At 45.8% G+C, this 26,090-nt stretch overlaps 1 protein-coding gene across 1 annotated transcript in view; it reads left to right on the top strand.

Annotated features, from left to right (window-relative positions):
• Positions 1-229: 229 nt before the first annotated feature.
• Positions 230-26,090, top strand: part of NDUFB8 (NADH:ubiquinone oxidoreductase subunit B8) — a 28,700-nt gene continuing 2,839 nt past the window's right edge. The window contains exons 1-4 of the mRNA XM_068257877.1: positions 230-390; positions 10,369-10,495; positions 13,377-13,476; positions 23,113-23,268. Of these exons, the coding sequence (XP_068113978.1) occupies positions 273-390; positions 10,369-10,495; positions 13,377-13,476; positions 23,113-23,268 (501 nt within the window). The 5' untranslated portion in view covers positions 230-272. The remainder of the gene's footprint in view (positions 391-10,368; positions 10,496-13,376; positions 13,477-23,112; positions 23,269-26,090) is intronic.

The raw sequence follows: 26,090 nt of genomic DNA, 5'->3' as shown, positions 1-26,090 counted from the left end.
AAAGCATAAGTTCAGTGAGAGCATAAAAAGTAATAAAAAAAAAAGAAAAAAAAATGTGGTCTGAACATCTCTGGTCTTTGCAGACAGATTGAAATTATTTGCTATTTCACTTAGTTCGCATGTACAGTGTGTACATGACCACTGTGGCTATGACACATAACTTCATATGAAACGTGTTTTGGTGATAAGTTTGGGCTAGTGCGGCTCCCATACACATCAGCCTCTGACAGCTCTTTGCACATGCGTGCTGGGTGAACGTCGGAGGAGCAATCATGGCGTCGCTTAGAGCCAGGTTACTGGCAAGGGTGGCCCGCTCGGCTCCCGTGGCCTCGATTACGCGGGTTGGAGTTGGAGTTGGTGCGGTGTTGCCATACACCAGCGTGAGGACAGGTGAGTGTCGCCTGTGTGCGGGGCGAAGTGGGGAGGGGGCGCTGTGCTGTCTGCAGACCTTCAGCAGTGACACAGTCACCTTCACACCATGGAAGGCGGGTGCTGTATTTACTTCACAGCATAACTTCACACTGATAGTTAAATACGGAGCAACTTAGAGATGTGATCTAAAAGTCGTTTTTGTCCTGCTCTACAAACATTGGAATTGACTGGGGTTGAACCTGATATTGTCCCAGGGCTAATTGGTTTTGGAAAGCTAATAATTAACACTTTTTGGCCAATCATGATGCTGTTTGCTGTGAGAGGGTGCTGTGATTGGACAACTGCTCCCAATGAGGATTCCTGATGGGTCCCTTAAAATAGACTAGTGCCCAATTAACTTACAGATATTTGCGTCAAGTCTAGTTAAGGGACACACACGGTCGCTTCCTGCTCGTGGCAATTTGGTCGCAACAACTATTTTGTAAGATAACTTGGACCTAGTGGGAAACACTACGGCAGCAACCACATAGGTTTACGATAGTATACCGAGCAGAAATGATAGTCTAATTGAGTGCCAGGGTGAAGGTCCTGGTGTGCAATTGTAGAGTTTGTATTTCCCACGGCGACCCCAATTTTTTTACACATTAGTGGTTGCAACCAAACTTCAGGGAGAAGCAGTTGGTCTATGAGGTTTCCCGCTGGGTCCCCTCAACTCAGACTAGCTCCTGCTTTTGCATTGGATTGGCTAAGTGCAAAAATCTGTCTCTGCCCTGCTAAAGGTGCCCATTAACTAAGTGATTTTTAGCAAATAATCATATTTTCGATGAGGTTGTTCAGAATGAAAGTAAAGATCATATTTAATCGATTCTTATGACATGCGATTATATCTATGAAATATCCGCCACACTGAACATTTCATTAAAAAAAAAGATTATATATGATTATCAATTGAGCCCACCATCTTCTGTGTTTTAGTCTGAAGCAGATTTTTTTTTTTTTCTTTTTTAAATGTGCATTCATCTTCAGCAATAAAATCCAAGTTATTTCGCCTAGAACAAGTATTATTTCCCTCAGAAATGCCCTGATTACTTTCCAGGCTCGCAGTATTTAGCTTCCTGGAAGAGGCAGAGCTGTGCTCAGTAGCTCTGCCTCTTCTCCAGTCAATCTCCGCCGCTCTCCCCGCCCCTGTCAGTCTTCATTCTCTGAGAGGGGCGAGGAGAGGCGGAGATTGACTGGAAAAGAGGCAAAGCTACTGCGCACAGCTCTGCCTTTTCATGGCAGCAAAATCTGCGACCTGGAAAGTCGTGGAACTTTGCTGGGCTATTTCAGGGGCATAAATAACTCTTTCTGCTGCATTCCTGCGGTGAATCAGCTTGAAAATTAATGCTGAAGATGGCTGCACAATAAAAAAAAAGGAAAAATATTCCACTTCAGACTCGCTTTAATACAATATGATCAGAATAATCTGCTCAAATATAATTGTTCGCTAAAAATTGTACCACTAATGAGCATCTTAAAGTGTACCTGAGGTGAACCTTGGGACATAAAGTGGATACTTGCCTAAGAAGAAGGAAGCCTCTGGATCCTGTAAGAGCTTCCCATGCTGTCCTCCAGACTTCCATTACTGCTCAGGACCCCCCAAAGAAATGGATAAGAGCTTGTCAGGTTGTAGATCTAGGCCCTGCTCCTTTTTCTGCATGAGCCCGGCTGTACCGCGCACACGTGAATATGGCCGCATCTGCTCCAGGATCAAGAGGCTTACCTCTTCTTATGTAAGTATGTGTTTTTCCTGGAGAGAGATGGCGGCATACAGATGGGTTAGGCCACGCCCCCTGACCCCAATAGGACAGCACACATAATAAATTCAAAGAACCCGCCCCCTCCAGCCTTTCTTTTTTTAACTGTCCTCGAATGGACGGCACACTATTTCTCTTAGTTATTGTATGTTTAAACGCCGTTTTTTACCTTTTTTCCTCCGTTTTTGATGGCGTGATATGGACGGGTTCAGCCTCTCCCGTCCATGCGGTGCATTGCGGCCTCTAAATGGGGCTTATATATGCGGAGGTGAAAGTCCTCTTGGCCGCATTTAGATTTGCCCTGTTGGCAGCCGACGCTGTTGGTTACAGCCAGCCGGCTCGTAGTGTGGCGTGATCTCGCGGGATTTGCCGAGATCATCGCTCATTGGTTGAAAGGGTCACCTGACTGGGGTTCCCGGAAGAGGATTTAAACCAGACCAAAGCGTGCAGAACGCCAGAGCGGGTGGCAGCTGATCCTGCACGCTGCGGTACCGCTCTGGCTACAGTATCTTCCTCGCCTCTGAGGCATAATATTCAGATCGGTCTTCAGCATTCAGATCAAGTCTTCAGCATTGACCTCCAGGTATGCAGGCAGCTATCCTACAGTCGCAGCTGACCAGGTAATATGATTTTATTCTTATCTGATGATATGTCAATATGATTATAGGATGGATGTACATGGAGAAGCTCCTTCAAACCCTCGGGAGAGGTACTGAGTGACTAAATGTCACTATTCTTATCTCACGTGGGTGTCATTTGATATATTTTAATGCCACAGGGTTTAATGGGTTTAAAAAAAAAAAAAAAAAAAAAAAAATAAGTGCTATCTCCCCTTTATATTTGTTGGATTTTTTAGTGGAACATATCTTTTTTCTATGTCTCCACAGTCCGCATGAGGGAGAGAGTGGACAAGAGGTGTCTAAACGTCACCAGTCCTTAAAGAGAGTCTGAAGCGAGAATAGATCTCGCTTCAGACCTCATAGCTAGCAGGGGCATGCGTGCCCCTGCTAAAACGCCGCTATAGCGCGGCTTAACGGGGGTCCCTGTCCCCCCAAACCCCCTCCGAGCAGCGGGGGAGCGCTTCCTGGTTGGGGCAGGGCTAACCGCCGCAGCCCTGCCCCATGCGCGTCTGTCCAGACGCGTACCTCCGCCTCTCCCCCGCCCCTCTCAGTCTTCCTTCACTGAGAGGGGCGGGGGAGAGGCGGCGATGCGCGTCTGATAGACGCGACTGGAGGCAGGGCTGCAGCCGTTAGCCCTGCCTCCAGGAAGATCAGCTCCAGCGACCTTTTTCTGACCCAGGTTTGCGGGGGGTGGGTTGGGGGTGAAGGGACCCCCGTTAAGCTGCGGGATAGCGGCGTTTTAGCAGGGGCACACGTGCCCCTGCTATATATAAGACCTGAAGCGAGATTTAGTCTCGCTTCAGTGTCTCTTTAAGAGGGGCGCAATCTCGGTCATCCTCAAGACCTGGGAGAAATCAATCTTCTTATGATGCAAGATCATCTAGAAGAAAGTCCCCTGAAAGGAGAGAGAAGTCCAGGAAGGATGATAAACAATCACAAGAAAGGCGTGCATCCAGGAGGCGCTCTCCATCTAGGAGACGTTCTCCCTCTAGGAGACAGTCTCCAGGAAGATACTACAGTAGGAGAAGCAGATCGCCTAGACATAGACATGATTCCAGGAGAAGGTCCCCTAATAGGAGATACTCTCCAGATTTTGGCTACTATAGACATTACTCGCATAGGAGATCCTGTAGCCCTCATAGAAGGCAAAGATCTCCAATTCAAATACCTATGGAGGATCAAAGATACTCCCAGCCCGCAAAATCCCTATGTTGGTCCTGTGCCCAGCCAGCTCTCCCTGACAAGATGGTGTGTGAGGCATGTTTTGCTGAGTTAGGAAGGGACAAAGATGCTGATAACCAGCAAGTAATGTCTCTAATCCAGCAGGCAGTTCAGGAAACTTTTGACAAAATGGCTGTATCTCAACAGGGTACGTCTGTTCCTCAAGCTCAGACAGATGAGGCCGCTTCTACTTCAGGTCTGCCTCCAGTAGGATTTGACTTTGCTTTAATTCCAGCCTTTGTTTCAGCTATTAAGTCAGCAATTGGCTGGGAAGATAAGGAAGTGGAGCAAGAACCTGATATATATTATCCGCATTTAAACAGACAGCCGAATAATTTCCCAATGATGAAAGTTATTAACCCATTCAGGTTCCGTGGTTTTCATGTGAGAAATGTTCACCTCCCATTCATTAGCCTATAACTTTATCACTACTTATCACAATGAACTGATCTTTTTTTTTTTATTGGTTTTTTTTTTTTTTTGTTAGGGTAGTTAGGGTAGTTTTGGGAGGGTGGGAGGTAAACAATAGATTTATAATGTAAATGTGTGCATTTTAATTTATTTTTATTTTCAGTTGTAGTATTACTTTTTGGCCACAAGATGGCGGCCATGAGTTTGTTTACATGACGTCACTCTAAGCGTAACACACGCTTAGAGTGACGCATCGGGCAGGGAACGGCCAGAAAAGGCGCAGCTTCCGAGAGAAGCTGTCGCTTTTTCAGCGGGGGAGAGGAATCAGTGATCGGGCACCATAGCCCGATACATTGATTCCCTGGCTACCGAATCCGCGGCCGGGAGTGCGCGTGCACGCGCGCGATCGGGAGCGCGCGGTAGCGCGCATGGTTCCTGGGCGTAGTTTCTACGTCCAGGAACCAAAATAGGTTAAAGACATATTTATTAAAGAGTGGAACAAAGTGGAGCGAAAACCATCCTTATCTAACAGGTTTATGAAACTTTATCCGTTCAGTAATGAAGATGCAAAAATAATGGACTGTGCATCGGTGGTGGACGCATCCATCATGAGGCTGGCGCGTCATGTTACTCTACCTATGGACAATGCTGTGTCTTTTAGCAATCCATTAGATAGGAAGGTAGATACTGACCTTAAAAAGGCTTTTCTTGCAGCTGTAACGGCATGTAAGCCAGCAGTAGCCCTAACCTCTTTGGCAAAGGCATTTAAGGTCTGGGTTGAAAATATCGAGATAGCCCTCAATTCTGGCACTGACAGGCAAGAGATTATAAAAGCCTTAGATGAATTGAAACTGGCTGGTGACTTCGTAGGGAAAGCAGCTATTGATACAATAAGATCTTCAGCTAGAGCAATGTTGCATAATGTAACAGCTAAGAGGGCTCTATGGTTAAAACCTTGGTCTGCGGACCAATCCTCAAGAAACAATTGCTGCAAAATACCGTTTGACAGTGAGCACTTATTCGGTACAGAAATGTCTGGGGCAATAGCCAAAGTAACCGGTGGGAAGTCCGGATTATTGCCACAAGACAGGAAGTCAAAGACTTTTCGTCAGCAGCCAAATAGGAAGCAGTCTTCAGGGAGATACCAGCAGGCGCGATCCTACAAGCCTGGAAAACCATTTAACAGAAAATGGAGAGGCACTCAGTCGTCCTTTCTTAAGTCAGGGAAAAACAAGACTAACCCTGGATCTAGCCAAGGCCCAAAGACATTCTGAAGGTGCGACCACCCAGACAAATCAGGTAGAAGCAAGACTGCGTTCTTTCTTGAATGTCTGTTTGGAAACAATAAAGGACGACTGGGTAGTGAAATCATTAACGAAAGGACACTCTTGGAAATTCAAGCATACTCCACCCAGAAAGAGATTTGTAGAAACAAAATTAGTGCGCAACCTTCAGAAGCGTCAGACGTTGTTAGACTATGTGGACTTCTTAGTCAAAGCCAATGCAATAGTCAAGGTTCCACGACAAGAAGAATTCAAAGGAATTTATTCTCCACTCTTCTTGGTTCCCAAAAATTCGGGAGGATGGTGTCCAATACTAGACCTGAAGTTTCTCAACAAATATATAAAAATTCGTCACTTCAAAATGGAATCCCTATAAACTATTATAAAAGTCGTGAGGAAGGACGATTGGATGTCGACAATCGATCTCGCAGATGCTTACCTTCACATTCCAATCCGTCAAAGTTTTCAAAAATACCTGAGGTTCTCAGTAAACAATCAGCACTGGCAGTTTCAAAGTTTACCTTTCGGCTTGTCGACCGCCCCAAGAACTTTCACAAAAATACTGGTTCCAGTAATAGCATTTTTGAGGCAGAAGGGTATCAGAATATTCCATTATCTGGACGATATTCTTCTAGTCAATCAAGATCGTTCTCTTCTTCTCCAACACCAGCAGATGCTACTGTCTCAACTTCAGTCGTTAGGTTGGATAGTAAATCTACAGAAAAGTCAGTTGTCACCCTCTCAAGATCTAATATTTCTGGGAGCAAGGTTCATAACCAGTCAGAACAAGGTCTGCCTTCCATCTCAGAAGGTTGTATCAATCCAAGAGAAGATCAGGTCAGTACTATCTCAGAGATACCTGTCAGCAAGGAGATGCCTCAGTCTTCTGGGAACTCTCTCATCCACAATTCCCATGGTAAAATGGGCACACTGGAACCTAAGAGAATTTCAAATCTTCTTTCTAAAGAAATGGAACAAGAAATTCATGTCACAGAAGATGGTGTTATCATTAAGGGTCAGAAACTCATTGATCTGGTGGACTCAGGAAACACACTTGAGGAATGGCTACCAACTCTTACAGGACAGTCCAGTTATAGTGACTACAGACGCCAGTCTAGTCGGATGGGGAGCCCATTGCAAAGGTCTGCAAGTACAGAACAGATGGAAAACGTTGCAGTCTGGAGTCCCCTCGAACATAATAGAACTGAGGGCGGCATACTTAGCTTTAAAGAGGAGCTGTTAGGTATAAGGTCTCAGAGAAAATAAACACATATATCAGTAGCTAAAGATTGGCTGTACTTACATTACATATGCATTTCACTGTCCACGTTTGGATTTCACAGAATTTTTATATAGTATATGCAGAGAATGATGCTCCTGACAGCCCATGGCAGGTTCCATGTTTGTGAAGCCAAATGTGTCGTCATGTCCTGCCTGCTTCTGATCACAGAGGAGCTAGTACAGAATAACACAGTGTGCAGTGAATATTAATGAGCCATGTGGCTAGGAACAATAGCGGACTCCTGCAGAGTAATCTTCCCGGAGATTTATCTGTGCTGTGGCTGGACTGCGTTAGAAGCTGCTGAAACTTGATCCCGTCTTCTCCTTAGCAGCCGAGGGGAGGGCCCCAGAATGCTTTGCAGTATGGAATGCGGCTTGCGTCCTCCTTAGGAGCTTAGATGTGCTGATAAGCACACATTAAATGTAAGAGAGATCTTTATCTTTAGTAATGTCTTTTTGGCTTCTGTCTAAACTGTTTAACACAGGAGAATAGAGGTTTAAATTAGCTTCTGCAGCCTGACAGTTACTCTTTAAAGGCATTCCAGCATCTGATCATAGGAAAACATGTGCTCCTTCAAATAGACAACACGACGGCAGTAGCCTACATCAGGAGGCAGGGTGGAACAAGAAGTCAGACTTTGTTTCAAGAAGTAAGCCATATAATGACTTGGGCGCAGAAAAATTTGTCAACTCTGACGGCGGTATATCTGCCGGGACCCCAGATTTGTCTGGCGGATCATCTCAGCAGGCAGTTCGTGAATCCTCACGAATGGACATTGAACAGTCAAGTATTCCGGTCGATTGTGCAGAAGTGGGGCCTTCCTCAGGTAGACATGTTTGCCTCCCCAGAGAACAGGAAGTTACCACTCTACTTCTCCCGTTACCACAATCCAACATCAGCAGGAGTAGACTGTCTGACATTACCCTGGGAATTCAGCCTGGGGTACGCATTTCCTCCATTCCCTTTAATAATGAGGTTTCTTCAAAGGCTGACCTTAGAATCGAGCATGATCATCCTTATTGTTCCAAACTGGCCCAGGAGACCATGGTTTCCAATGCTAATGGAGATGATTGTGGAACAGCCAATCAAGCTTCCTCAGATTCCAGATCTTCTGAGGCAGGGGGAGCAATTGTACCCCAATGTCAGCAGCCTCAATTTGACGGCCTGGAGGTTGAGAGTCGGAAATATCTAACTTTAGGTTGTTCAGAAGAAGTGACGGCTACTTTACTGTTGGCCAGGAAAAAATCAACAAATGCCACATACCATAGGATATGGGATAGATTTGCTAACTTTGCAGCAGCTAATAGCTTTGACATCTTAACACCGAGAGTGCAAGATATCCTAAGTTTCCTTCAATCTGGTGTGGATAAAAACCTGAGCTTGTCAGCAATCAAAGTGCAAATTTCGGCTCTCTCTGCATTGACTAGTATAAGATGGGCCCTGAATCCTATAGTCATTCAATTTGTACAAGCTGTTCACAAACTAAGACCTCCAAGGAAGCCTTTCTTTCCCCAGTGGGATCTTTGTGTTGTATTGGAAGTTCTATCAAATCCACCCTTTCATCCAGTGGAATCGGCATCATTATGGAATACTACTCTGAAAGCAGTGTTCTTGGTTGCAATTTCATCAGCAAAAAGAGTATCTGACTTGCAAGCCCTTGGGTGTATGGAAAATCTACTTCAATTCTTCCCAGACAGGTTAGTCATTAGACCAGTGGTTCAGCAGATACCAAAAGTGTCTTCATCTTTTCATATTAATCAAGAGCTTACCTTGCCAACATTTCATTTAGGCCAAGAAGATCATCCATTAGATGTAGGGAGAAGCATCAAGGCCTATTTGGACATTACCCAGTCTTTCAGAAATTCTGATCATCTATTTGTAAATATTCAGGGGGCTAGAAAAGGTGAAGCTGTAACAGCTAGAACAATAGCGAGTTGGCTGGTTAAGATAATCCAAATGAGTTACAAGACTAAAGGATTACAAGTACCTAGAGAGATACATGCACATTCCACAAGCGGGATGGCAGCCTCTTGGGCATCTTTCGCAAAGGTCTCGGTTGAAACGATATGTAGAGCAGCCAGTTGGTCCTCCTCACATACTTTTCTAAAACATTACCATGTTTAACCCTGCATGTCTTACTTCTCTGAATTTTGGTGAAGCTGTATTATCTGCAGTGGATAAATAAATTGTGTTTATGCATTTCCCTCCCTCTTTTGTTTGATTTTGTATATCCCATCTGTATGCCGCCATCTCTATCCAGGAAACCAGAAAATTGTATACTTTCGGTAATTTTCCTTTCCTGGATTAGAAGATGGCGGCATACGAATCCCACCCTCTGGTCCATTCGAGGACTGATTTTCAAGAGAATGGCTGGAGGGGGCGGGTTCTTTGAATTTATTATGTGTGCTGTCCTATTGGGGTCAGGGGGCGTGGTCTAACCCATCTGTATGCCGCCATCTTCTAATCCAGGAAAGGACAATTACCGAAGGTAAGTATACAATTTTCCGGTTTTGACCCAAGGTTTACCTCAGAGCCTTTGTACACACAATAAATGACTGTTGACGCAGGGGAAAAAGATTGCATCTGCAGCATTTTTCTGCAGATTGCATCCTAATCCCCATTGCCGTACAAATCATGTCATGTGGATTTTACATCGTACAAAGCTACATAATATTTTAGTCCTTTATAAATAAACAATAATATCAACATCTGTAGTCAACTCAGTCTCTCCGCTTACTCCTTCCTCATCCCCTCCTTTCAGATTCATGCTGTCTGCTGTGATGTGTGCAGGCAAGACAGCTGCTCTGTGTGTTCAGAGCTGTCTGTAGGCAGCCTGAGAAGAGGACTCCATGCAACTAAGCAGACAGCATGACTCATCATAAGGCAGGTGATGAGAGAGTCAGCTGAGCACGCTTAAAGTTAACCAGAGCTGACATAAAGTAAATGTTTTATATATACCTGAGGCTTCCTCCAGCCCCATGTGCACGGATCGCTCCCACACCGCCGTCCTCAGTCTTCTCCCTCTTTGGTACCGGGTCTTGTCACTTCAGCCAGTCTGCGCAAGAGAAGTGCGCCCTCTACGTATCTCTCAGGAGGCTGCTGTAGAGATACGTAAATAGCGCACTTCACTTGCGTCAGACTGGCTGAAGTGACAGGACCCGGTACGGAAGAGGGAGAAGACTGAGGACGGCGACGTGGGGGGCGATCCATGCACATGGGGCTGGAGGAAGCCCCCAGGTATGTATAAAACTAAACCGTTTACTTTAACCTGAAATCGGAGAAATAAAACCTAAATTCATATATTGTTTCTCACACACATATATAATTTTTTGTTTGTTTGTTTTTTTTTTTGTTTTAATGGCTTTCAATGTTTTTACACCTAGCTTCTCACGTTCCACGGCACCTTTTGCCTGGGCCTTATCCAAAAACTGAGGCAGAGCGAATAGCTGCAGCTAAGAAATACAACTTACCATTAGAGGACTATAAACCATACCCAGATGACGGAATGGGGTAAGATTTCAAATTGCCCTGTGTGTGTATCGATTAAATTAACTTTATTAAGGCTTACCTGGAATGTGTATGAAACTTGAAATGTAAAAAAACATGTTAGGCTAGAGCAGTGTTTCTCAACATTTTATTGGTATGTAACCGTTTTGAACGCCTGTGCTAACCAAGTCCTCCCTGCTATGACCTACCCCTTGATACAGATATATTCAAGGGTTGTGTAGGTAATTGTTTATACACAATTTCCTAACTTTTAATTAGCTATAGGATTCATAATTTTTCTAAAACTCTGTGTCAGGAACCGGCCCGCGGCACGCCTGTGTATACGGTTCCCGACTGCGAGCTTGACCAGATTAAGCGGGGAACAGCCTTATTTAAGCTACAAACAAGGCTGGAACCCCTCAAACACTTCCCACTGCCACCACTAGCGTTGCTAGACACGTCAATGGCTAAACACGCAATCTGCGTTTTCGTATTTGGGTCAGCTTTGCGCTTAGGCCGAATACGAGAAAGCCACACACCCACACACACAGTACAGTTGTACAGTAACACAGCACAATCAGACAATGATTTGTAATGCAAGTTACACTGTCATGCAGCAAAACCACTAACAGTCATTCCGAACGATACTGTTAGACTTCCCACTCGGCTGTCGAGCGCAGAAGTGCCCCATACACACAATGCAATTACAATCTCATATGGTAGTGTTGCTCAAACATACAATTAGGCACGGTCTTATACACAGCTACACTGCAGTCTCCTCTAGGCTATGAGTGTTAGTTTAGTACCGCAGAAGTCAAGCTTATTAAATAACGATTTAATATTCCATAAAAAGATAGAATAATGCAGAAAATAATATATACAGAAGATGTACAAAAAACAAAGTAAAAAAGTTACAAGATAAAAGTTACAAAAATACACACACGGATATTTGCGTAAAAATAAAATGGGGATTAAAAACGTTACCAACTTGAAGGTCTAAACGTTGTCGGCAGGAGCACGCCGCTTGTTCGACCAGAAGTTGATATCATCTCTAGCTATGCGCTATCTCCAAGAGAAGATACTTACTAGGTATCTGCCTCTGCTTTTTATACTCTGAAATGTCCCCTGGGGCATTTAATGTCCAGCCCCCAGGAACTAATGCAGTTTCCCCGTTGGTGACATCACCGACCGCTTGTCATAATCTTTCCTGTGATATGCAAGCTTCAAAGGGTTCCTGTTTTAGCTTCTTGAAGGTTGCAGAATTCAATAGGTAAGATTGTATCCTACCAGACATCAAAAGGCTTCCTCCACATTATTTCCTTGGTTAAAGTGTATTTTAGCACACACATGAAAAGATTGCATTCTGGTTACAGGTAGCAGTTTGCCTGTAATTGCCTGTAGGCAGACGCAGACAATCGCACCTGGGGCAGCTGATCAAAGTGACTGCTAGTGGCCTAATGAGCTGCTTCCTTGCCTATTGAAGGTGACTGGTAATGAGGTTCCCTTTTGTCTGTCTATTGACACCCACACACAATCACATTAACAGTCCATGAAGCTAGCTGCCAATACCTTCAAGCCATACTGGCTGACATCCACCTCTGAAAGATATACAGCAGACATAAAAATGATAGAATATGTTTATGTATTCCTAACATCATCAGCACCTCAATATATCACCACACTCTGAATTTGTTAAACCTAATTAACTAGCCTAATTATAGCCTGAGTACTCTCTGGACCCATCAGAAGTAGCCCTCTGGGGCATATTACCACACGTTGAGAACCTAGGCACTAGAGTAGCCACTACAGACCATCCTCTTGCTTGTTATTTTCCTCCTGTTCCAGGACCTTTTCTCCCACCAGAGCCTCCTGGGTATTTACCAAGCACTGATAAATGATTCTGAACTGGGCATGCGGGAGTTCTGAACTGCGTAAGCACTCCTGCACTTATTATTTCATGCGGAGGGCTTCCTTTTACTGGAAATGCATATGCTAAGGCAGAGTTCCCCAACCCTGTGCTCAAGGCCTACCAACGGTATGTTTTGCAGAAAACCACAAACTTACACAGGTGAGGTAATTGGTGTTGCAGCGGAGCTGATTAGCTACCTCTGTGGATTTACACAAAACACGCACTGTTGGTGGGCCTTGAGGACAGGGTTGGGGAACAGAGTCCTAAGGGATGGAAGATATGCTAAGACAGACATCCAGCTACGCTTTATTCACCGTTAATAAACACTCATGCGGTTTGCAATGTATACCATGCATGCAATATATACTGTGCTGCCCATAATTATTCATATCCCTGGCAAATTTTGACTTTTTGTTACTTTTGTTTAACCAGGCCGGGGGAGCAGACACACAATGGGAGGCACATTGGGGGCAGAATGGGGATAGCAGGACATACTGGGGACAGCAGGGGAAGTACTGGAGACAAATGGGACATACAGGGGGACACTTGGGGACAGCAGGACACACACTGGGACATACTGGGGACAACATGGGACATCCTAAGGACATACTGGGGATAGCAGGACACACACTAGGGACATACTGGAGTGGAGACACACTGGGGACAGCATGGGACACAGGAGGACACCAATTGGGGGAGAACATCTACAAGACCCTCCTGGAACACGGACGCACCAGGTTTAGTATATATTTTTATCCCTGTTTTTTTTTTCGCCCTTTAACCTGTGCGTCTTATATTTCAGAGCGTCTTATAATGTGGAAAATATGGTAATTATGCATAAAATGTTTTGTAAATATGTGAAATAGCATCATAGGCTTCCTAGACAGTTAGAAAATCACCCAGTCTTCCACTATATGAATTGAATGTGATAATGGGCATTCTTGCAAGTTTTTTTTTTATTCAGAACGTTGGATATTCTGTTGTATTGTTTGCCAGGTATGGAGATTATCCAATGCTTCCTGACAAATCACAAGAAGAAAGAGATCCATGGTACAGTTGGGACCATTCTGACTTTAGAAGAAATTGGGGAGAAACGGTAATGAACTGGATTTGAGCCTCATACAGAGGCTAGAGTGTTTTCTGCTGGGGGGGGGGGGGGGGGGCATGTCTGCCAAGAATCTAGCATGAGTACAAGCTCAGAGTAAGGGCCCATTCACGCTTGTGCGTTTTCAGAGAAATTTCAGCGTCACTGAAAATTGCTAACGGTTTGAAAGACGTGTGTACAATGAAAGTATGTGGAAGTGTAAGTCTTATCTGAGCAATTTGCTGAAACGCAAACTCATTGCCTGCAGCGTTTTTTGAGCGATTCTGCAGGCTTAATTAAACTAGAAATCTCAAAACGCTAATCGCTGAAAAAATGCTTTCTATACAGTGAAAAATCGCTGGGAAATTACTAAGAAAAAATACCAGAAATTCGCTCAGCGGTTTAACTGAAAGCTTTTTCACAATGCACTGTTATGGAAAAAATGCATATTAATGCATTAAGTGTAAAATGGCCGTAAGACTATTCACTTTATCTCCCAAGTTTTCTCCTAGATCATCATTTTTTTCATCTCCTGTTTAAAATAACTTTTCAGCAATCTGCAATTGAAAAGGTTTAAAACAGTGGCTGAAAAAGTACTTTTACTGAAAAAAGTTAAATTATTCAGAGCATTTTAGTCCATGCTGGTGGCTTAAAAGGCATTTTATTGATAAGGTGTCAGTGTTCTCATCAGAATTTTTTTTTTCAGTCCAGTGGCAGAAAAATGTAGCCGGGTGTAACGGGACAGCAAAGCAGGTTCATCTGGGTGCATGTACAGAGGTGCGTAGTGCCAGATGACGGCACAGCTATATAGCTGCAATGCTAAAGTCCGTGCCCTGCGTTAAGGTAATCCAGGGTTCCGGCGATCACCGGACCCCGAATGTCTTCTCTCTCCGAGTTGCTCCGACTCGGATGGTGAAAGTATTAACCACTTGAGGACCGTGGGCTTTACCCCCCCTTAAGGACCAGACCCTTTTTTTCCATTCAGACCACTTCAGCTTTCACGGTTTATTGCTCGCTCATACAACCTACCACCTAAATGAATTTTGGCTCCTTTTCTTGTCACTAATAAAGCTTTCTTTTGGTGCTATTTGATTGTTGCTGCGATTTTTACTTTTTATTATATTCATCAAAAAAGATATGAATTTTGGCAAAAAAATGATTTTTTTTAACTTTCTGTGCTGACATTTTTCAAATAAAGTAAAATTTCTGTATACATGCAGCACGAAAAATGTGGACAAACCTGTTTTTGATTAAAAAAAAAACAAAAAAAAAACCATTCAGCCTATATTTATTGGTTTGGGTAAATGTTATAGTGTTTACAAACTATAGTGCAAAAAGTGAATTTTCCCATTTTCCAGCATCTCTGACTTTTCTGACCCCCTGTTATGTTTCATGAGGGGCTAGAATTCCAGGATAGTATAAATACCCCCCAAATGACCCCATTTTGGAAAGAAGACATCCCAAATTATTCACTCAGAGGCATAGTGAGTTCATAGAAGATATATATAAAAGTTTCCATTTCTGCTAACTTGTGACCAAAAAAAAAAAATGAAATCTGCCACGGACTCACCATGCCCCTCTCTGAATACCTTGAAGTGTCTACTTTCCAAAATGGGGTCATTTGTGGGGTGTGTTTACTGTCCTCGCATTTTGGGGGTGCTAATTTGTAAGCACCCCTGTAAAGCCTAAAGGTGCTCATTGGACTTTGGGCCCCTTAGCGCAGTTAGGCCGCAAAAAAGTGCCACACATGTTTGCCGTACTCAGGAGAAGTAGTATAATGTGTTTTGAGGTGTATTTTTACACATACTCATGCTGGGTGGGAGAAATATCTCTGTAAATGACAATTGTTTGATTTTTTTTTTTTTTACACACAATTATCCATTTACAGAGATATTTCTCCAACTCACCATGAGTATGTGTAAAAAATACACCCCAAAACACATTATAGTACTTCTCCTGAGTACGGCGATACCACATGTGTGGCACTTTTTTGCACCCTAACTGCACTAAGGGGCCCAAAGTCCAATGAGTACCTTTAGGATTTCACAGGTCATTTTTGTTTCAAGACTACTCCTCACGGTTTAGGGCCCCTAAAATGCCAGGGCAGTATAGGAACCCCACTAATGACCCTATTTTAGAAAGAAGACACCCCAAGGTATTCCGTTAGGAGTATGGTGAGTTCATAGATTTTATTTTTTGTCACAAGTTAGCAGAAAATGATTTTAATTGTTTTTTTTTTTTTCACAAAGTGTCATTTTTCACTAACTTGTGACAAAAAATAAAATCTTCTATGAACTCGCCATACACCTAACGGAATACGTTTGGGTGTCTTCTTTCTAGAATGGGGTCATTTGTGGGGTTCCTATACTGCCCTGGCATTTTAGGGGCCCTAAACCGTGAGGAGTAGTCTTGAAACCAAATGTCGCAAAATGACCTGTGAAATCCTAAAGGTACTCATTGGACTTTGGGCCCCTTAGCGCAGTTAGGGTGCGAAAAAGTGCCACACGTGGTATCGCCGTACTCAGGAGAAGTAGTATAATGTGTTTTGGGGTGTATTTTTACACATACCCATGCTGAGTGGGAGAAATATCTCTGTAAATGGACAATTGTGTGTAAAAAAAAAAAAAAAAAAAAAATCAAACAATTGTCATTTACAGAGATATTTCTCCCACCCAGCATGGGTATGTGTAAAAATACACCCCAAAACACATTATACTACTTCTCCTGAGTACGGCGATACCACATGTGACACTTTTTTGCAGCCTAGGTGCGCTAAGGGGCCCAACGTCCTATTCACAGGTCATTTCGAGGCATTTGTTTTCTAGACTACTCCTCACGGTTTTAGGGCCCCTAAAATGCCAGGGCAGTATAGGAACCCCACAAGTGACCCCATTTTAGAAAGAAGACACCCCAAGGTATTCCGTTAGGTGTATGGCGAGTTCATAGAAGATTTTATTTTTTTGTCACAAGTTAGTGAAAAATGACACTTTGTGAAAAAAAAAACAATAAAAATCAATTTCCGCTAACTTTTGACAAAAAATAAAATCTATGAACTCGTCATACACCTAACAGAATACCTTGGGGTGTCTTTTTTTCTAAAATGGGGTCACTTGTGGGGTTCCTATACCACCCTGGCATTTTACGGGCCCAAAACCGTGAGTAGTCTGAAAACCAAATGTCTCAAAATGACTGTTCAGGGGTATAAGCATCTGCAAATTTTGATGACAGGTGGTCTATGAGGGGGCGAATTTTGTGGAACCGGTCATAGGCAGGGTGGCCTTTTAGATGACAGGTTGTATTGGGCCTGATCTGATGGATAGGAGTGCTAGGGGGGTGACAGGAGGTGATTGATGGGTGTCTCAGGGGGTGGTTAGAGGGGAAAATAGATGTAATCAATGCACTGGGGAGGTTATCAGGGCTGGGGTCTGAGGGCGTTCTGAGGGTGTGGGCGGGTGATTGAGTGCCCTAGGGGCAGATATGGGTCTAATCTGATGGGTAGCAGTGACAGGGGGTGATTGATGGGTAGCAGTGACAGGGGGTGATTGATGGGTGGCAGTGACAGGGGGTGATTGATGGGTGGCAATGACAGGGGGTGATTGATGGGTGGCAGTGACAGGGGGTGATTGATGGGTGGCAGTGACAGGGGGTGATTGATGGGTGGCAGTGACAGGGGGTGATTGATGGGTGGCAGTGACGGGGTGATTGATGGGTGGCAGTGACAGGGGGTGATTGATGGGTGGCAGTGACGGGGTGATTGATGGGTGGCAGTGACAGGGGGTGATTGATGGGTGGCAGTGACAGGGGGTGATTGATGGGTGGCAGTGACAGGGGGTGATTGATGGGTGGCAGTGACAGGGGGTGATTGATGGGTGGCAGTGACAGGGGGTGATTGATAGGTGATTGACAGGTGATTGACCGGTGATCAGTGGATTATTTATAGGGAAGAACAGATGTAAATAATGCATTGGCGAATTGATAAGGGGGGGTCTGAGGGCAATCTGAGCGTGTAGGCGGGTGATTGGGTGCCCGCAAGGGGCAGATTAGAGTCTGATCTGATGGGTAACCGTGACAGGTGGTGATAGGGGGTGATTGATGGGTAATTAGTGGGTGTTTAGGGTAGAGAATAGATGTAAACACTGCACTTGGGAGGTGATCTGACGTCTGATCTGCGGGCGATCTATTGGTGTGGGTGGGTGATCAGATTGCCCGCAAGGGGCAGATTAGGGGCTGATTGATGGGTGGCAGTGACGGGGTGATTGACAGGTGATTGACAGGTGATCAGGGGGATAGATGCATACAGTACACGGGGGGGGGGGGGGGAGAATCTGAGGGGTGGGGGAGCAGGGGGCAGTTTAGGGAATACAAAAAAAAAATAGCGTTTACAGATAGTGACAGGGAGTGATTGATGGGTGATTAGGGGGTGATTGGGTGCAAACAGTGGTCTGGGGGGTGGTCAGGGGGGGGGTCTGAGGGGTGCTGTGGGCGATCAGGGGGGAAGGGGGGGGGAATCAGTGTGCTTGGGTGCAGACTAGGGTGGCTGCAGCCTGCCCTGGTGGTCCCTCGGACACTGGGACCACCAGGGCAGGAGGCAGCCTGTATAATACACTTTGTAAACATTACAAAGTGTATTATACACTTAGAATGCGGCGATCCGGGTGCTAGTAACCCGCTGGCGCTTCCGAACGGCCGGCGGGTTACAGCGCGAGGGGGACGGAGCCATTCCCCGGCGGAGGATCGCGTCACGAATGACACGATCGCTCCGCCCATGCCCGTACAAGGACCGCCGCCATTTGTACATGCGGCGGTCCTTGCGGGGTCCACTTCCCGGCCGCCAATTGTACATACGGCGGTCGGGAAGTGGTTAATGCCATCTGGTGATTCAGCGGCAGCAGTGTGAGCCGTCATTTGGCTCACCCTGCCCCCCAACTGACTAGATGGCGTACTAATCTGTACGTGATGAAAAGGGAAATGTAGTGCTGGTGCTTCCAAAAGGGCATCCTGGGCAATTGCCAAGGGCCTCTGACACACACACACACACCACACTACAGTGTTCTCCCTAGAGCCATTTAAGTGGGCGGGCCGCCCGGGTAAATGCTTTTACCGCCCGGACGTTATTTATAGCCTCCTTCCACGGCTGGCTGAAGGTCTTTGATCTTCTTCACTTCTCTATTTAGTTCAGTGGCAGTGGCTGTGTCAACGCAGCAGAGCCGGATTAAGGCTAAATGGGGCCTTAAGCAAAGTAACTGATTTGGGCCCCCCCATAATAGAATGAAAAGATGCAGCTGCTGTGTGCACAGCAACATGCCGCACACACCGGGGCAGCCGCGCTACTGGTTGCTATGGGCAACAGCCCGCTTTCCTCTGCGAGTGCACAATGCACGGAATAGCAGCGGCAACATACAGAGTGAAAGATATATGGGCGGGATGCTGTCACTCGGGGCACCGCTGTGAAGAGGGCGCCCCATATCACAGCGGCAGAACTTTCCCCCTGCATCTCTAGCCTGGCAATAACCGAAAGCTCTGGACACACACCACAAACCTGGAAGCTGCTCCCAAGACAGAATTACATAACCACTACCCCCACCACCGAACAACCAATTTCCTCCCAAACTAGACAGCCACATCCATCATGCAGCCTCCACCCCATGAATAGGCTAGTCCTGCAGAGAAGGGCAGCCGCAACGGGGGAGAATGACAACACCAGATGACTCAAATTCACCTATTGCGATCCAGGCAATAGAGGTGCCATCATCCGATGACAGTCTGTCTCCTCTAGAGTGCCACTGCTCTGTTACTGCTACTATTACTACTTCCTACTTCCTGTCTGATCTGAGAATCAGGAAGTTCAGAGCGAACAGCAGCACTGTAGAGGAGACAGATGAGTTTCGGGTGACAGGACCGCTATCGCTTGGATCACAGATAGGTGAGTGGGCATTTGTCACCTGCTGCTATTATTCTTGCCCGCTGGAGCTGTGGTTCTCTGTGGGAAGGGAGGGAGGAGCGGGCAGTGGCAAAGCGCACAGTAGCAGGAGGGGGACCCAGGAGGAGAGCCAGGCTCTGAAGACAATCAGCAGCGGGCGGTGTCCTTTGACAGGATGGCGAGGGCCGTATTATGTGCTGATGGGGCCCCTTTGACTCTGAATAGGGCCCCAAGCGACTGCTTCTGTTGCCTGGTCGGTAATCCGGCCCTGCAACGCAGACAGCCCACAGCTGTCAGTCAGACATGATCTCTCCCTCCTCCTCAGCTTCTTCCTATCAGCAGCGTGGAAGAGGGGCGGGGAAAGCTCGTAACAGCACAGAGCAGAGGAGTGTGACCACGGGAGCTTTGAAGGAGCTGGAGGGCGGGGCGTACACAGAGGGAGCAGAGACTGACTTGCATGGCTCTATTCCTTATGGTGAGTAAGTTATTTCCCTGGCCACTGGAATGGCAGACGCTCTCCTCCTCCTCCTCTCCCTGTCAGTGCAGAAGCACAAAGCCCCTTCCTCTCCCCCTCCCTTCCATTCATCAGATAAGCTTAATGTGTCTGTGGGCTGCTCATTAACAAATCAAAATGTTTATTTACTCCAAATTGTTCAAGCATTGAGAATTTACAACACTTCAAATATACCCTATTTAAACACTGCCAGGGATGTTTTCAATCAAATCAAAGATACAGGGGCGTAGCAATAGGGGGTGCAGAGGTAGCGACCGCATCGGGGCCCTTGGGCCAGAGGGGCCCTGAAGGGCCCTCTCTCTACTACAGTATTAGCTCTATTTTGGTCCTGTGCTCATAAAAATCACCTCTAAAGATACTTTGAATAGTGATAATCATTAACAAACTGTTCCCCATCCCATTCTAGCACCTCTGACACTGTAGTTGCCATTGGCAGGTTTTGGTGCGCCGTATTAATTGTTCTGTATAGAGTGCTTGGGGGCCCCACTGTAAAACTTGCATCGGGGCCCACAGCTCCTTAGCTACGCCACTGCAAAGATAGCTTCATTGGCATGACCAAGATTCATTACAGGTATTGCCAAAGCAAGGGGAAATAGGGGGCATGGGAGGGGGTGGGGTAGGGGGACAATGGCTAAGCAGTCTGTGGACATTTTTTTTTAGGTTTACAGTTCCGTTATGCTCCTCTCAGTTTGTGGCATGCTGTGACATAGTGTGCAGCGATTGTCACTGTGGATTCCTCTTCTCCTAGTAGGATATATGTTTTTCTCTCATCTTCTGTGTCATGAAAAACAAAAGTTTGCTTTCCTAAAACAGAAAGATTTGCGATAATTCAGGTTAGAGTGAGCTCGAGATGTCTCCCAGGCACCACTGCTGAATATATGCAAATTAACCATTGTACCCTTAGAAGCTAAACACACCTCCAGAACCGCTGGAATGCAATGATGTGTCATGAGAGGTATATAAGGAGCAGTTTTACAGCCAGCTGCAAGAGAAGCCTGGTCCATGACATTCACTCAGCCTCCTATCTCACTACACAAACCTTTGTAATCTAACACCAAATGTCTTTCCCTAGTTTAAATTAACCCCTGATTCTCCAGCTTTCAGAATCTGCACATGAATGGCTAAATGTTCAGTTTAGCCTGCCTGGTCTCAGCTGTTATGCTTAGTTCACAACAATGCAATTTTCTCTGATTGAAGGTCCAATCTATTATTTCCAACACATCTGATCTGATTCCCAATCGCTTTTCTAATCATGTCTATACAAAATGAATCAGAAAAATGATCGAGAATCAGATCAGACCTGTCAGAAATAATCGATTCGACTGTCATTCTGACAGAAAATTGCATTGTGTGTACTAAGCAGTATAAAGACAATCTAACTTATATGCTCACAAATCACTGTGCTTAAAATTAGCATAGTTTTTACCCCCTACTGGGGTTCTCACCACCCCTGGTGCTGCCTGTGTGATTAGTTAATCAGCACTCTTCTCTGGCTCCTAGTGCATGTCCAGCAGCAGAAGTCATGTACTTAGCATGCACAGTGAATGTTATCTGGTCATTGTCAGTCATGCATGTGATGATAGGGATATGGCACCAAGGCCCCATACACACTGGAATGCTTTTCAGGGGGTTTTCCAGCGCTTTGCTGGTATAGTGCAGAGAATACTGCACTATACATACACTCACCACACTATACATTCACACACACCACACACTACAGTAGGCTTTTCAAAAGGCATAGCAAAAGCTTACACTCGCATTTCACAAGCACATGGAAGAGGCGGGGCCAGCTCGGACTGCAGTGAATATTAATGATGGTGAGAGGCACAGGTTAGCAGCTCTCTCAGCATGTCAGCATTGAGTATGAGGAAGATCGTCTGCTGTACCTGTGTACAACGCTGCTGCCACCTAGAGAATGCTGCCTGAATTACAAAATTCAGGTCTGCAGCGTTGTAGGGCCAGGAGGGGAGAGAGAAGAAAAGCAAGGAAGACGGGGCGCTCAGCAAAATTATTTGAGCGGAGCATCCGGCTGATAAGGCTTCGGGAAAGCACTGAGGGCCTTTTCACAGAGGGGCAGTGTGGAATTTCTACTGCACTCCACCGCCGAGCAATAAAAGTCTATGGAGACTTTCATACTGCCACGGAGCAATGTGATGGAAGTGACGTTTTCGCCGCATCCTCAACGCTATTCCAGAACTACGTTACTGCACGTCCTCTGTGACGATCTGCGTCGGCCTGGAAGTCATGTTAGTCTATGACAACGTGGGGATTTAAAAAAAAAAAAGTTACCAATATGACGTCGCCGCGCGGAAGTGTATTTTTACAATACGCTTCCGTGCACTTCTGTATACCCAAAGCAGGAAGTGACTGCAAGTGTGCGTCACTGCCTGCTCAGCCCAATGCCAGATGGGGAATACCGTGTAGTAACGCGGTATTCCCCAAAGGACTGTTTCTGGTGGTGCGGCGGAAGCCGCCAGTTTACAGTGTGAAACCGGCCTGAGGTGTGAAAATATCATCTAGGACAGGCTTGTCAAACTCAAGCACAAAGTGGTCCAAAATTAAAGACTGGGGCGAAGTTTCAGGCCAACCACAATGTCTAATGGCCGCCTTCACCCCTTATGAAGTTCCCTGGTGTTTTATAGCCCCCCCCCCCTCCAAACCCTATACCATTCCTTGGTGTCTAGTGGCCCCCACCCTCCTCTATTCCATTCTCTAGTGTTTAGTGCTTTCCCTTAACTCCCCCATATGGTTTCCCTGGTGTTCTAGGGCTTCACCTCCAATACAGCTTCCCTGGTGGTCTAGAGTGGGCCAAACATAATGCACACCACTTGGGGGCCAAATTTAATGGCTCTGAGGGCCAGATATGGCCCACGGGCCGGAGTTTGACATGTATGATCTAGGGGAAAACTTGGGAGAAAAAGTAAATTGAATAAGGACCAAGAGTTGTAATGGTTTCAAAGCTGAAAACATAACTGGATACTGTTACAAGTAATGGTATCCAGTCAATTGCCAGGCAATATTGAAGCAATATACTAGGTGCAGTCTTGACTCTTTCTGGGATAAGAAGGTATTTCTGTCATAGTTTTCCTGGTGTACTTTAGCCTTTCTCTGGATCCTTTTCATTTGTTTCTGTGAACTGAAATTGCTTGCAATGCATGCTATTCCAGCAACCTGTTTCAGTGTAACTATACTGTTTTTTTGTTTCTTTGTTTAGATTCACTGGGATTTTGATAAGTTCATCCGCACTCGAATGGACACAACACCAACCCCTGCACCTTTCGACTGGATGCTTAAAGTGTATATTGGATTCTTTGTCACTATGGGTGTCCTGTTCTATCTTGGATATGCATATCCATCATATCAACCTATTGTATGTATTTTTACGCATTAAAATGTATGTAATGTCCTCTTTTGTAATATCTGTTCAGTAGCATGGCTATTATGAGTTGATAGTTGAAATCACTATAGTTGGCTGGGTAAGTAGCTATTGTTTAACCCTTTCCAATCTGTCGGACAGTGGCATTTTCCATTCTAGGCCCAATGTTGGACACAGGAAAACATGACTGCCGCTAGGGGCGCTATTGCTGGATTTAATCTGGCACGGTGTCAGCCCCTTTAAATCCGTGTCTGATGTCCTCCGATTGTCCCTCGCTGTCTCCCCGTGTGGTTCCGGTCCCTCGCAATTGAGTCCAAAAACCTGGCCAAGTCACGCTTCAGTGCACATTCGTGGCCCGGCTAGGCATGCTCCCGTGGCTGGAGAGAGTTTAACGCTTGCATAGTAACACTGCTCAGGCTCAGAATACTCTTAAGCACGGGAGCATGACAGGGGAGTACAGCTGGCTGTGCATGCGCGATGAAGGGCGACTTGGCCAGGCTTTCAGACTGAATTGCGAGGGACTGAAACCACCCAGGGAGACAGCGAAGGATGAGCGGCCTTAAGAGGGTTTAAGAAAGCCTCAGGTAAGTATGGAACGCTTCTCGTCTCAGGTTCCCTTTAAAGAGACTCCGTAACAAAAATTGCATCCTGTTTTTTATCATACAAGTTCAAAAAGCTATTCTAATGTGTTCTGGCTTACTGCAGCACTTTCTGCTATCACAGTCTCTGTAATAAATCAATGTATCTTTCCCCTGTCAGACTTGTCGGCCTGTGTCTGGAAGGCTGCCAAGTTCTTCAGTGTTGTGGTTCTGCTATGAACTCCCCCTTCCAGGCCCCTCTATGCACACTGCCTGTGTGTTATTTAGGATTAGAGCAGCTTCTCTCTTCTCTCTTATCTTTTACAAGCTGGATAAATCGTGTTCTGAGCTGGCTGGGCTTTCACATACTGAAGAATTACAGACAAGGGCAAAGCTGTTTGCCGGAAGAAACGAGCTGCCTGAAACTTCAGTGCATGAGAACAGGGGGAAAGAAACACACAAATGATCTCTTGAGATTCAAAAGGAAGGCTGTATACAGCCTGCTTGTGTATGGATGTATTTTCTATGTGTGGACATACTGTACATCAACCTACTTCCTGTTTTGGTGGCCATTTTGTTTGTTTGTAAACAAACTTTTAAAAACTGTTTTTAACCACTTTTAATGCGGCGGGGAGCGGCGAAATTGTGTCAGAGGGTAATAGATGTCCCCTAACGCACTGGTATGTTTACTTTTGTGCGATTTTAACAATACAGATTCTCTTTAAGCTATAGACACCACATAAAATAAATTTTAATGATCATTCTCACACACTTAGTTTCATTGCTTTCCTTTGATCTAACAAAAATGTGAGCAATAATATCTGCTACAAACTGTATTCAATGTGGTGTCAGTGCGTACATTTTGTGTAATATCTGCTACAAACTGTATTCAATGTGGTGTCAGTGCGTACATTTTGTGTGCTTGTTAATTAAATGCTACTTATTGCATCTTAAAAGGTTTTAAAGAGACACTGAAGCGAGAATAATTCTCGCTTCAGAGCTCATAGTGAGCAGGGGCACGTGTGCCCCTGCTAAAGCGCCGCTATCCTGCGGCTAAACGGGGGTCCCTTCACCCCCAAACCGCTCCTAGAGGCAGGGTTAACGGCTGCAGCCCTGCCTCCAGTCGCGTCTATCAGCGGCGCATCACCGCCTCTCCCCCGCCCCTCTCAGTGAAGGAAGACTGAGATGGCCGGGGGAGAGGCGGAGATACGTGCGTGGGGCTGGGCTGCGGCGGTTAGCCCTGCCTCAATCCCGAAGAGATCCCCGGCTGCACGGAGGGGATTTTGGGGGGTAAAGGACCCCCCGTTTAGCCGCGCGATAGCGGCGTTTTAGCAGGGGCACACATGCCCCTGCTAACTATGAGCTCTGAAGCGAGATTTATTCTCGCTTCAGAGTCTCTTTAAGACTTTAAAATGAGGTGAGAGACCTATAATAGCTGCCATATTTATTTCCTTTTAAACAATACCAGTTTCCTGGCAGTCCTGCTGATCTTTCTTGTCAGTAGGGTCTAAATCGCACACCTGAAACAAGCATGCAGCTAATGTTGTAAGATTTGTCATAGACATCTGATTTGCATACTTGTTCAGGGTCTATGGCTTAAAGTATTAGGACGGCCCGCAGACAGGGCTGGAAACCCGCGCAGTCGCACCAGCTGCTAAGCGAACTGCACAGGCGTTTGCTGTTTAAAGCGGCGATTCTAATCCCATCAGCTCAGGCGACCCTGGGGAGGGTCGGGGCTTTTAAGAGCTGGTTCAGACGGACGTCTGCGTAGCGTCGCGTCTGGGGGCGTTGCGGCGGCTGCGCGGTCAGGCTTTCAGTAGCCTTCGGTCGCGTCGTGATGCGGTCGCGGTTTTTTTTCCCCGTAGGGGAACATTAGCCGTCGCGGTTGGCCGCTCCCTGGAAGCTACATGTTGCTTCCAGGGGCAGCCCGAACGCTCGCGAAAATCGGGTCCCGAACGCCGCGTTCGGGTAAAAGCGCGCAAAAGCTCGGTGTAAACGCTCCCATTCACTTGAATGGGAGCGTTTACCGCGACGGTCCGAACGCTTGCGGTAAACGCTCCGCAAACGTCCGTCTGAACCAGCCCTAATGAATCCTGGATTTAGATAACAAAGGGCCTGAAACTGACAAGGGAGGTGCTGATCGTCTGCCCTGAGGTCTGTTTTTGCAATAAGATAATTAACTTTTTTTTTTTTTTTTTGACATTCGCCTCGTAAGTCCTTTAAACTGGAATTGGTAAA

Source organism: Hyperolius riggenbachi, chromosome 10 (assembly GCF_040937935.1).
Source record: "Hyperolius riggenbachi isolate aHypRig1 chromosome 10, aHypRig1.pri, whole genome shotgun sequence".
Taxonomy (NCBI): domain Eukaryota; kingdom Metazoa; phylum Chordata; class Amphibia; order Anura; family Hyperoliidae; genus Hyperolius; species Hyperolius riggenbachi.
Note: the sequence above shows the minus strand (reverse complement) of the source record. Positions and strands in the feature narration are given on the sequence as shown.